The sequence below is a fragment of the Microcebus murinus genome, chromosome 15 (genome assembly GCF_040939455.1).
Source record: "Microcebus murinus isolate Inina chromosome 15, M.murinus_Inina_mat1.0, whole genome shotgun sequence".
NCBI lineage: Eukaryota > Metazoa > Chordata > Mammalia > Primates > Cheirogaleidae > Microcebus > Microcebus murinus.
This window is the reverse complement of record NC_134118.1, coordinates 77,062,177-77,075,277: the sequence shown is the minus strand read 5'-3', so window position 1 is coordinate 77,075,277 and position 13,101 is coordinate 77,062,177. Positions and strand designations below refer to the sequence as shown.

Below are 13,101 nucleotides of genomic sequence, written 5' to 3'. Positions count from 1 at the left end.
CAGTTACCGTTTGTGCTTTCCTTTTTAGCACAGGTATTACATTATAGAGAAACTCTGCTCCTAACTAGAGACTGTTGAATTTAGAATTGTTCTAGTCCGCCAGGAAAGCCGTCTGTGGTGTAATTCATGCAGTGGAAACAGGCATTCAGCGCTGCGGTTTGTTGTGGCATGTGTTGTTCTGGGCCCACCCTTGCCAGGACACAAAACCGTTTCATTGAACCGTAGCACCCCCTAGCATTCTAATGATTTGTCTTTTTAAAAATCAAAGGAACACGATTTTAATGCTTGTAAAACAAAACATTATAATCTAACATGATCTGATCTCTCTTACATTGTGACCAAGAAGAGACGTTAGAGCGACTCCCTGGAAATAATAGGATATGAAGAGTCATCACCATTGCACGTTGCGCGTAATTCTTACCTTTGTTTTCTGTGGCGTGTCCGAGTGAGGACGCAGATCGTAAGCTGTGGCTGAGCTGCTCGTACCCGACGTGGAGTGGTCAGTGGAGACTGGTTTTCCGGCTCCTGCCTAAGCATGTGTCCTTGTGTGTTGCAGGTTCTTCTCCCAGCAGCTGGTCTGTTGCAGCTGCAGGACGTGAAGAAGACCTGCTGTGAGTTTCTGGAATCCCAGCTTCACCCTGTCAACTGCTTAGGCATCCGGGCTTTCGCCGACATGCACGCGTGTACGGATCTCCTGAACAAGGCCAACACCTACGCAGGCAAGTGGTGCAGGCCCCGCCGAGCTGGAGACCCGGGAGTCTGGAGCTCTTGAGCTCTGGTGTGATTCCACGGTGGTCTCTGGAAAGTCACTTTGTGAAAGTGTAGCTAAAATTATATTAATACGACGGTAGCACTGGGTGATTGAAGCATGCTCATAAAGTTATGAACTTAAAAAAAGCAACTATAAATCGGTATTGGACCCAAATAAGAGTTAGATTTATGTAAGTATTGATTTTGACTTCCTGTGTGTTTTTCTTTCAAAATGTCAAATGAACAGGCATACGAAAAAGCATATGCATGTGAAATTAATTTATTTTATCTCTGGTTTTTTACACACTTGTCTTGCATCCATGAAAACACTTTTGTGGCTTACAAAAATCTTCACAGCAGTGAAATCTAGATGGTCTGGGTGGAGTGGAAAAGTAGAACCCTGTGTGCAGCCCTCCCCTCGGGCACTGTCCTGTAGCTTCCCGCAGCTCCCTGTGGAGGAGAAAGGGCCGTGGCTGTTCCGTGGGCGTCACTCTCGCTGCTGCGCCAGCCCCTCACACAACCTCATCCTGCGGTTGGAGAGGAGAGTCTTGATGCAGCTTTGGATGTAGCTCAAGGTCACAAAAGTAACCTATAATTTCTTTTCTTTGAGTTTATAAACATTTAAAAAATACATATTGAAAGTGATTATTGGGAAGTTTTTTTTTTTTTTTTTTTAACTATATTTCTGGAACATAAACCTGGTAGAAGTTACAATCCACCATCTTCTTGCGAGACTCAGCCCTGGGTCTGTGAGACCCAGGGGAACAGTTTGCACAGGGGGGTCTGCGACTGACTGCTGCCCCTTGCTAAGTTCTAGAACCACAGCTTCCCAGCCTTCCGACGTCAGGCCCTGTCCAGACTCTGATGAGTGAGGGAGCTGTCAGCACGGAGATCTGGGTGAGGGTGTGTTGGAGTGTGTGCACGCGTGTATGTGTCCGCCAGGAAGCTGATTCACAGATGAGCTTTAAAAACACCCTTCTGTAAGTTGGGGAATGCCCGCAACATGTCACGGTATTCATGCAGTCCCTTTGGTGGGATGAGGCATTTTTGAACATCCAGAGAAATTTGAATTCGTCGTGTGCCAGTGCAACCAGTTCTGTTCTTTCAGTTAAGTAGAAAACGTTCCTTATGGACCCAAACTCCATCGACTGCTAGACAGGACGTGCCTGTTGCAGTGGCTTATATTAGGAAAACGAGAAGGCTTGTATTTTGGGGAAGATTTTTCCTATGTGAGGCAGTCACTACTTAACATTATATTTAAATTCTTTTTTCTTGGGCTGCTAGTTGTGTCCGTGGTGCTTGGTAAGTGTTGCTGCCCTAAGGGTGTGGGGGGCCGTGGGGAGAGAACGAGACAGTGCACCCAGTGGTGGGTCCGCTGTCCACGCGGTGCGCTGGAGCTCTGGGTTCTGCTTGTGTCAGAACCCGCTGGTCTTGGTATTTCTTTCTGGTATTTATTTATTTATTTATTTATTTTTTATTTTTTATTTTTTTTATGACAGCAGCCTGTATCTGTATTCTTTCTGGTATTTAAAATCTTACATTTATCGTAGCATGCCGCAAAACGAGAAAAAAATTTCAACAGTATTAGAGTACCTGGTATCTTAGTTTGTAGAGTACTTCATAACTGTGCCAAAAATTTTTTTTGGAAAAATTATTGTCACTTTTAGCAAAATTGTAAAGGAATATAGGTTCTTCATCTTTAACACACTGTGTTTTAAATCAGAGTCTAGTCTCAAAGGATGAAGTGCTTTTACACTGTGCTTCTGAGTCTCATACTTGAGTTTCTTAGGTTTATAGGTAACATTTTAAAATGTCTTTTATTATGAAAACACAAACAAGAATAGAGTAATACTCAACATCTGATTATCAACTCATAGATAATATTGTTTCAACCATAACCCTTTTTTCTTTCCCTCCTGTTACTGTTTTATGTGTGTTCACTTTTTAGTGTACACATAGAAAAGTACACAAATCCTAAGTCTACCGCTTGATGCATCTTACACCATTTTTATCAGTGGTAGTGTCAATGTAAGAGCATTTAACACCTGAACTCAGCACCAGAGAGACAAATAGTGATTTCCATCGGCAGCGTATGACATAACAGGTGGGCAGCACTAACCTTGCCCTTCTCTCCGCAGAGTTTCTACGAACCAGTTTCTATCTAAATATGTTTTCAGTTGCTTTTTGGTCCCTAGAAGTCTGAATACGTGTATAGGAATCTTCACATAGCGGACTGACACTATCAGTCATGCCAGATTTGTGTTATCTTAGTTTCTGAGGGTCGGACCCGAGGTTTTACTGGCTGACTCGTTCACAGACAGCGCTGTTCTGCGGCAGGAGGAGTGGCGTGGGAGTGCCTTGTGCCGACTGCAGCGCCGCCTCACCCGCGCTGTTCTCGAGACCTCCACGCGGTTCCTGTAGAGAGCTTTCATATGTTCCGTATCAGTTCTGTGCAGCTTCTTTTGCCCTTAAAAGTTTGACATCTGCTGTTTTTCCCCAATAAATGTAGAATTAAGTAAACCTTTTTTCTCTTCAAATGACTGGAAGGTTTGCTTTATGTAAAGGGAATTCGTTACAGGTACTTTCAAAAAGCCACTTTCCTTCTCTTTACCCCAAAGCATTCTGAGGCATAAAACTAAATTGGGTGAAAACGTGGCTGACAGATCCGTTCAGATATGCACCTGCATTTGGGCGCGTGGATGTACACACGTATGCAGTGATTCCTCATGCTAATCAATCTTATCACCCATGTGGAATCCTGGCCTGCATGACTCACGGCAGTTTTGGAGTGACTCAGAATCAGGAAAGCAGGTGGTTTGATGACAACAGCGGAACTGCCATGCTCAGCTTAAAGTCTGAGGACCCCACTGCGAAAGTAGTAAAGTACAGCCAAATCGCATTCAGGGATGAGGGATTTGTATGGCATTTAGATATTAATGTATGTTCTCTTGGCCATTCTGTTAGGCTGTGAGTGAGCTCATACACATGGGTTCCGAGAAAGATTTCTCCAGACAAAGATGAGGATGGAAAGAAGAAAAAGTTTATTTTACTTTTTCCAGATGGGAAAAAGGGCCAGCAGGGTGAAAGAGAGGGTTATCGTGTTGGCAGAGAGAATGAGCACCTGGCCTCTGATTTGGGATGAAGAAGATTTGTGGCTGTAGTCAGAGTAGCAGGGCGCTGCTGCGTCTGCTCCGCTCCTCCTTCTCGGAAGATGTCAAAGTCCAAGAGTCGGCAGCTGGCTTCCTTGCCTCACCTCTGAGTAGGGCGCCATCGTTATCGCTGGAGACGTGACTTTGCCCTCGAGATACGAGTACACCGGGGCCTGACGCTCCCACCCTGCCTGCTGCTCACCGGGAACTCTGCAAAAAGCAGATTCTCAAAAGCAATTTTAAAAGACATAGATTTAGGCAAGATGCGGTGGCTCACGCCTGTCATCCCAGCACTCTGGGAGGCTGAGGTGGGCGGATCTCTCGAGGTCAGGAGTTCGAAAGCAGCCTCAGGAAGAGCGAGACCCCATCTCTACTAAAAATAGAAAGAAATTAATTGGATGACTAAAAACATATAGAAAAAATTAGCCGGGCATGGTGGCACATGCCTGTAGTCCCAGCTACTCGGGAGGCTGAGGCAGGAGGATCTCTTGAGCCCAGGAGTGTGAGGTTGCTGTGAGCTAGGCTGACGCCACGGCACTCTAGCCCTCTAGCCCGGGCAACAGAGTGAGACTCTGTCTCAAAGAAAAACAAAAGACCTAGATTTACATCTCTTTTCCATCTTTTCTGCCCTTTTTGAAAGTTATGCAGAACAGAACTCCTGTGGTTGCCTGTTATTGAGAGAACTCATAGGATTGATCTTTAACTGTTACTGGGGAAATTGTAGGATGAGAGATTTTCCTGTTATTTTGCAAGGCCACCCTTTCACACTCATTAGAAATACGTCATTAACAGGGTAATGATTAACTCACTCCTCTAGTCATAGTTTTCAGAAGTGTTTGCCAGAAGCTTAAATCAACAAACGGTTTTTCACTAATTGTTTTTTTTTTTCTTTATAGTGCAAGGTTTACAAAGAACATGATAGATGCTTTTGAAAATACAATAAGTTTGGATACTATATTTTAATGTTTTTAGTTTGATGCCCAGTGAATTGGTTAAGGAGTTAATGGGACCGTGCCCCACAAGCATGGGTTGATGAGAACCTAGGGACTGCAGACCGTGGCATCGAAGCGTGCCAAACACAGAGCACAGCCGTTCTGCAGACACTGAGGGCTGGGCCGGGACTGGGGCCCGGGGTATCCGTGAGCCGTGTGGGTTGTGGTTTGTGTCAAGCCATGTAAATCGTGTGACTTGCTGTAGGTGACCCTGTGGAGTCTCCAGTCTGAGTGGGAAAGATCAGAAAATGCTACAGGTTGGCCGGGCGTGGTGGCTCACGCCTGTAATCCTAACACTCTGGGAGGCTGAGGCGGGCGGATTGCTCCGAGCTCAGGAGTTCGAAACCAGCCTGAGCAAAAGCGAGACCCCATCTCTACTATAAATAGAAAGAAATTAATTGGCTAACTAATATATATAGAAAAAATTAGCCGGACATGGTGGCACATGCCTGTAGTCCCAGCTACTTGGGAGGCTGAGGCAGCAGGATTGCTTGAGCCCAGGAGTTTGAGGTTGCTGTGAGCTAGGCTGACGCCATGGCACTCACTCTAGCCTGGGCAACAAAGCGAGACTCTGTCTCAAAAAAAAAAAAAAAAAAAAGAAAGAAAATGCTACAGGTAGTTAACATTACGTCAAGAAGGTCAGCGACAGGGCACACTTGGATAGCCAGAGCTCATAGTGTCAGGAGTGCACGCCGTGCCTGGCCAGCCAGTCACCGGGGCTTCCTGAGGTGGCGGTTCCCTCGAGGAGTATCATAAGCCACAGGCCTGTCAGACTGCCTGTCATTGACGCTGCAGAACACCTGAAGAAATGTCCTGTTAATATAAATAGAGAAAGGCAGGCCCTCACGTAAGCTAATTTACTCCAGATGTTGCCAAATAGTGCCTTCCTCATTCAGTGATACTTTACATATTTACCACACCATTTCCGAAGAAAATTTAACACGGGGGTGTGAGCATTAGATGCCGAAGCCAAAAGATTTTTCTAAAGAGGTAGGGTTGTGCCAGTAGAACGTATCTGAGTGCTGGAAATATTTAATAATACATGTTCATCTGCAATGCAAGTTACTTTTTTTTTTTATTTTAATTTTTTTTGAGACAGAGTCTCACTCTGTTGCCCGGGCTAGAGTGCTGTGGCATCAGCCCAGCTCACAGCAACCTCAAACTCCTGGGCTCAAGCAATCCTGTGCCTCAGCCTTCCGAGTAGCTGGGACTACAGGCATGCACCACCATGCCCGGCTAATTTTTTCTATATATATTAGTTGGCCAATTAATTTCTTTCTTTTTATAGTAGAGACGGGGTCTTGCTCTTGCTCAGGCTGGTTTCGAACTCCTGTCCTTGAGTGATCTGCCTACCTCGGTCTCCCAGAGTTCTAGGATTACAGGTGTGAGCCACCACGCCTGGCTGAAAGTTACTTTAAATTTGAAAAATTCTTCTTTCTTCACTTTTCCTTTAGACTAATTTTATTTTGTAATTGGTGAGAAGGTGGTGTATGTTTGTTTAATAGCTGTGTTATGGTAATTGCTGATTTAAAAAAAAAATCAATTTGTTTTTTTAGCAAGTACATTTTTTCTGAACGTTAAAGCAGAGACTAGGATAATATACAGTAGTTCACTACCACTGGAGAGTTTGTTCTCCCCAGGAAAGTACAAGGATGTCAGCAATCTCTTACCCTGATACAGATTTAAACTTTGAGAGCAGCTCAGTCTAAAACCATGATAGATGTACATCTGGAGGTGAAAATGTTTTTGTGACTGGGGAAGAGGTTTATGTAGCTTCTGTTTTGTTCAGTAGCTACTGTGTATTTTCTATTTGAATTTCCAAGTTGCTATATGTATTTTCAAATTTATATGTTGTTTGCCAGCTTTTCGTTAAGATGAATTTATTTCTCAATATTTTAGAGTCTGGTCATGCTTTTCTTATAGTCATTCTTTACGAAACCCAGCTATAGAAAAAAGTTTTCTCTCAGTGTGTAAAAAAACTTTTGAAATGATTACTTTATATAAACTTCTTGTAAAGTCAGAAAGTAGCAGGTTCATATTTGAGCTGCAGAAGGGCCTTTGTCGGCGAGCTGCGGCAGCTGTGAGTCTGCCATTCCACCGAACTTTCACAGGGTCGGGCGCTGCTGCGAAGGGCTGCTGTGCCGCCAGCGCTAGCTGTCTCTGAAAAGTGGATATTTAAGTGTATTCTCTAGTTTGCATTTTTCATGTGCCAATGTGACTTTTTCTAATTTGAATTTTGATCCATCACAGATTTATCATTTATGCTGCTCTTTATTAGTGCATTCTTTCTTTTAACTAAGAGTTTATTTTTTAGAACAATTTTGGGTTTATAGAAAAATTGAGTGGAAAGTACAGAGTTCTCATGGTCCCTCTCTGTCCCTCCCCCACCCGTTTCCTGTCTGTATGTGGGTGTTTGTGTGTGTGTCTCTGTGTATGTGTAGGTGTGTCTCTGTGTGTGTGTGTAAGTGTGTCTGTGTGTGTGTGTTTGTGTGTGTTTGTGTGAGTTTGTGTGTGTGGGGTGTTTGAGTGTGTGTGTAGGTGTGTCTCTGTGTGTGTGTGAGTGTGTCTGTGTGTGAGTTTGTGTGTGTGGGGTGTTTGAGTATGTGTGTGTCTCTGTGTGTGTGTAGGTGTGTCTCTGTGTTTGTAGGTGTGCGAGTGTGTCTGTGTGTGCGTGTGGGGGGGTGTTTGTGTGTGTGTGAGAGGAAGGAAGGAAGGGAGGGAGGGAAGGAAGGAGTCTTGTTCTGGCGCCCAGGCGGGAGTGCCGTGGTGCGACCATCGCTCACTGCAGCGTTGAACCCTTGGGCTTAAGCGATCCTCCCTCGCCAGTGGCTGGGACGGCAGGTGTGAGCCACCACACTTGGCTGATATTTGAATAGTTTTTAGAGACAGGGATCTCACTATTTTGCTTAGGCTAATCTTGAACTGGCCTTGAGTGATCCTCAGTGGGACTATAGGCGTGAGCCATGGGGCCTGGCTGGTTCCCCCCTGTTCACACACATCTTGCATCGGTCTGCGTTTGTTACCGCTGATGAGCCAGTACTGATGCACTGTTGTTAACTGCCGCCTGTGGTTTACAGGAGGGTTTACTCTTTACGTTGTGCAACCATAGGCCTCGGCAAATGTGTGGTGGCATGCACACACAGTCACAGAAGAGTTCCACTGCCCTAGAAGTGCCCTGTTCATCTCTCCCTTCCTCCCTGCAGGAGACCCTGGCACCACTGACATTTTTACTGTTTCCATAGTTTTGCCTTGTCCAGAATGTTACATATTTGGAAGTGTATAGTATTGAGACTTTTCACATTGGCTCTTTGACTTAGCGATATGCATTTAAGGTTCGTCCGTGTCTTTTCAAGGCTTGATAGTTCTTTTCTTTTCTTTTCTTTTCTTTTCTTTTCTTTTCTTTTCTTTTCTTTTCTTTTCTTTTCTTTTCTTTCTTTTCTTTTCTTTTCTTTTCTTCATTTTATGTTATTTTTTCCCATTTCTTTGTTATTTTAGCATATTATGAGGGTACAAATGTTAAGGTTACATTTATTGCCCATCCCCCTTCCCCCCCATGATAGCTCATTTCTTTCTGTCACAGAATAATATTCCATTGTACGGTTGTACCAGTTTATCCATTCACCAACTGAAGGACATCTTGGTTGCCTCAGAGTTGTAGCAAGTATAAATGAAACTGCCGTAAGCATCCATGTGCAGGTTTTTGTGTGGCCGTAGGTTTTCAGTTCATTTGAGTAAATACCAAGGAGTACAGTTGCTGGATTTTTTTTTTTCTTTTTTTTTTTTCAATAAAGCGCTGTCAGAAGACAGTTGCTGGATTGTATGGCAAGACTGTGTTTGATTTTGGAAGAAACTGCCACACTGTTTTCCTGCCAGCAGTGACTGGGGGTTCCTGTTGCTCCATATCCTTGTTGGCATTTGATGTTGTCAGTGTCTTCGGTTTTAGCTGTTCTAGTAGATGTGTATCCCATTGATGTTTTGCTGTGCGGTTCTCTAATGACATACAGTGTAGAGCATCTTTTCATGTGTTTATGAAAATGCAGATTTTATTTTTTAAATGTCTCTGAAGGGGAAGTCAGGTATTCCTTTTTATGGTCTGTTGAAATACATTTTTGAAATGACTCTTTTATTCACCTAGAAAAGCCTTTAAAAAAAAAACAACAACATGATTAGAATGTGGTTAATTGTGAAGACCTAAAAGATAACCTAGATTTTCTAGCAAATTTTATTTTAGAACTTAGGGATCACAGCAAGAGCTAAATCATTGAGTCCATACTCCTCCAGACACACTTCTAGGTGCTTTGTAGACCATTAGCCATCTTATTATTGTGTTTGTTATCCTCCTCCTGACAAAGAAACTGGGGCTTGGGGAAGTTGGCCGAACAGGGAAGTGCGAGTTGGCAGTGGTTGAGCTGGGATTTGACCTGGTGTGTCTGGCTCCAGAGCCTACACCTCCACGTTTGCCTGTGAGCAGCTCTCACTTGAGAGTGAGAGATGGATTTGCAGAAAAGGTTATTTTGTAAGTGATTCATTCTTTGTAAGTTTTTAAGACATTTAATTATATCAATAAAGTTTTTTATTCCCTTTGGGAGGAGTGGCCATATTTGTGAAATCAAGGAATGCATTTTTTTAATATTTTAAGAACTTTACTAGTTTCTAGAAAGGAACTGGGGTCTAAAATCATGTAATTTGATTCCCAGGAAATTGCTTGCATAGACTTCAGAGCTGTCTATATCGTAAACCAATTTTGTTTCTTTTTTAAAAATGTTGGTCATATAACATATTCAGATTGATCAGCATTTAGGATTTCTTTAGTTTAGTTTTCAAATAAAGCAGAGTTTTCTTCCTTACTCCCTAATGTTTTTGAACCTTCTAATGTTTTATGTAATACATTCAAGTGTGTGAATGTATAACATCTTTTCTTTATCTGATTTATGTAATAAAAAAGGTTTTATAGGCTTAAATGCTGACAGTGTCATTACCGTATGAGGAATAGATGTCTAAGTCTAAAATACCACCACATGGAGCAGAAGTGCTTCAACTAAGTGCTTATGCATGAAGGCAACTTTCCTACTTGGTCTGTTTCCTTGCTTGGGTATACATAGATCACTCAAGATATTTTCCCAGGTATCTCTGAATTTCTTTCAGTTTGTCTGGTTAGTTCTTGCCTAGAGGAAGTATAGTTGGTTTTCTCATTCTTAGGTTAGATAAGTTAAGAAAAACCTCTTCTTTTGCAAGCAGTTTGAAACCATGGCAATGGAATGTTGGTGTTCATGGATTTTCTTTTTAACCCTCACACAGAGCAACATTTTGCAGACGTCGTGCTTAGCGAGGAATTTCTCAACCTTGGCATTGAACAAGTATGCAGCTTAATCTCAAGTGACAAACTGACCATTTCCTCAGAGGAGAAGGTGAGTGTGTTTTCCTTTTCTCAGTGTGCAGTGACACAGTACACCTCCGTTCTTTATTTCACCTCGTTTTGTGACTTTGTGATCCTGTGTGTGCAGTGACAGGCGGCGATCCTTGGTCTGGCAGTTAAGAGGCTCAGCTAATTGACTTGCTGATTGTCTGTAAATCACTCTGTTTCTTCACTTCTTGGGAGGTTCCCTAAATTTTTAGACGTCTGACCTTTGCACGGGGCCTCCACAGCAAGAGCTCGCACACAGTAACCTCTGAAACGAGCACCTTTTGGGAAACAGGTTTCTTCCTACCGCTAGATGCCTATAAGAACTGTGATCTGAACACAGTGTTTCTCACGGAAGCGATTTCACTGTCTGCTGGGTTGAGAGAGGCTATCCAGGTGGCAGAGTGCTGCTAGTTCTGGACTGCACCTACTTGCCTGTCATCTTCCTTTTAACTCGGTTCCCTGTGCCGCACCCGCACCCTGTGCTTCCTCCCGTCCCTCCTCGGAGCTCTGGGCGCCTGCCGCCTGTGCCCGTCCTCTGTCCCGCAGCGCTGCCTCTGTCGGCCACTGCACCTGCCTTGCAGCTGGAGAAGCTTCTCTCCGCGGGCTTTTCCCTTTGGGTGGGTTTTGTAGTTTGCGGGAATCAGGACATAAAAGCTCCTGAAAACACCGTGCTTAAAGGACATGAAGTGTTTAAATACATATAAATTTACGTACATATAAATTTATGGGGTGCAAGTGCCATTTTGTTACATGAGTAGATTGCGTAGTGGTCAAGACAGGGCTGTTAGGGTGTCTACCACCCAAATAATGTACATTGTACCCACTGAGTAAGCTTTCATTGTTCACCCCCCCTTCCACATGTCCACTGTCCACCATTCCACGCTCTATGTCCGTGTGCGTGTTATTCAGCTCCCACTTATGAGTGGGAGCATGTGATATTTGTCTGTGTCTGGCTTATGTCACTTAAGAAAATGACCTCTAGTTCTATCCAGGTGGCTGCAAAAGATATGACTTCGTTTTCCTATGGCTGAGTTATTCCATTGTACACATACCACATTTTTAGCCAGTCCTCTGTTGATGGACACTTACGTTGATTCCGTATCTTTGCTGTTGTGAATAGCACTGTGATAGACATATGAGTGCAGGTATCTTTTTGATTTATTGGTTTATTTTCCATTAGGTTGTTACTCAGTAGTGGGATTTTTGGGTTATACGGCAGTTCTGTTTTTAGTTTTTTGAGAAATCTCCATGCTGTATTCCATAGTAACTGTACTAATATACATTCCCACCCACAGTGTGTAAGAGTTCTCTTTTCTCCACATCCTCGACAACATCTGTTATTTTTTGTCTTTTTAACAATCACTATTCTGACTCGCATAGGATGATAATCTCATTGTGGTTTTAATTTGCGTTTCTGTGACGATTAGTCATATTGAGCATTTTTCCATATACCTGTTGGCCATTTTTATGTTGTCTTTTGAAAAATGTCTATTCATATCCTTTGCTCACTTTTTAATGGGATCCTTTGTTTTTTGTTGTTGAGTTGTTAGAATTCCTTGTGTATTCTGGATATTAATCTCCCGTTGGATGAATAGTTTGCAGATATTTTCTCTCATTCTGCAGGCAGTCTGTTCGCTCTGCTGATTATTTCTTTTGCTGTGCAGAAGCTTTTTAGTTTAATTAAGTCCCAGCTGTCTATTTTTGTTTTTGTTGCCTTGCTTCTGAGGTCTTAGTCATGAATTCTTTTCCTAGACCAATGTCCAGAAGAGTTTCCCTAGGTTTCTTCTAGTATTTTCATATCTTCAGGTTTTGTGTTTAAGTCTTTAGTCCACTTAGAGTCGGTGTTTGCGTGTGGCCAGAGACAGTGGTCCGGTTTCATTCTTCAGCTTGTAGCGTTCCAGTTTTCCCAGCACCAAGGAAAGGAACCTTGAGTTTCTCCTTTGCATGCTTTGCATTTAAAGTTGCATTAACCCTGTTTCTCAAGTGTATTCATTCCACCTGGGGGCAAAAAGACACATTTGCTTGATTGCTTACAATATGAGAGAACGTGTGACAGTGTTTGTGGGATCTGTCACCACAGCAGTGAGAAATACAGACGAGGACATGACAGTTCACATTTAGTAGACGAGTACTGAGTGCCTGCCACACACTGGCACTGTCCTGGGGTCCTAGATGGAAGAAGACTAACAAAATAACATTCTTTACTCCTCCACTTGTGGGACAGCCGGCAGGGCGAATGGGGACAGAGTGCTGCCAAGAGTGCCGTGGAAGCTTTCGGTCTTTGTGCGGGGAGGACAGGGATGGTGCTTCAGCGGGTTCAGATGTGTGATCTGGTCTTTGAAATGCGTGAGTTTGCCCGGGAAATGGGAGGGCCATTCCAGGCAGAGGGAAGAGAATATACAAATATAACGAGATAGGAAAGAATGATTGTATTCAGTTTGTTCAGTATGATTGGAGTTTACTTTTTTTTTTAATACTTTTTTAATTTCTTTAATTTCTTTATTTTTATTTTTAACTTTTTGCCAAACAGACTTGAATGAAATGTCCCTTGATTGGAGTTTAGAATATGGGAAAATCATGGGAGATAAAATGGGAAGATGACATAATAAAATATCTTCTCAGCAATATTAAAGAAAATTAACTTTATCGTAGTGATGAAAACCTCTAAAATCTGCATCACAGACATATCCTGAGGGCTGTTCTGTTTTTTACTATCTAACAAGCCACTCCAAAATGTAGTGTCATAAACATTAACCATTTTATTATGCTCAAAATTCTGTGTCCAGCAGGGCTCCCTGGGAGCAGC

General features: G+C 43.0%; 1 protein-coding gene across 3 annotated transcripts in view; it reads left to right on the top strand.

Annotated features, from left to right (window-relative positions):
- KLHL2 (kelch like family member 2) overlaps positions 1-13,101 on the top strand; it is a 94,145-nt gene that overhangs the window by 54,307 nt on the left and 26,737 nt on the right. For all 3 annotated transcript variants that reach the window (XM_012770581.3, XM_076010751.1, XM_076010750.1), the window contains 2 exons: positions 557-719; positions 10,190-10,299. In XM_012770581.3, coding sequence (XP_012626035.1) covers positions 557-719; positions 10,190-10,299 — 273 coding nt within the window. The remainder of the gene's footprint in view (positions 1-556; positions 720-10,189; positions 10,300-13,101) is intronic.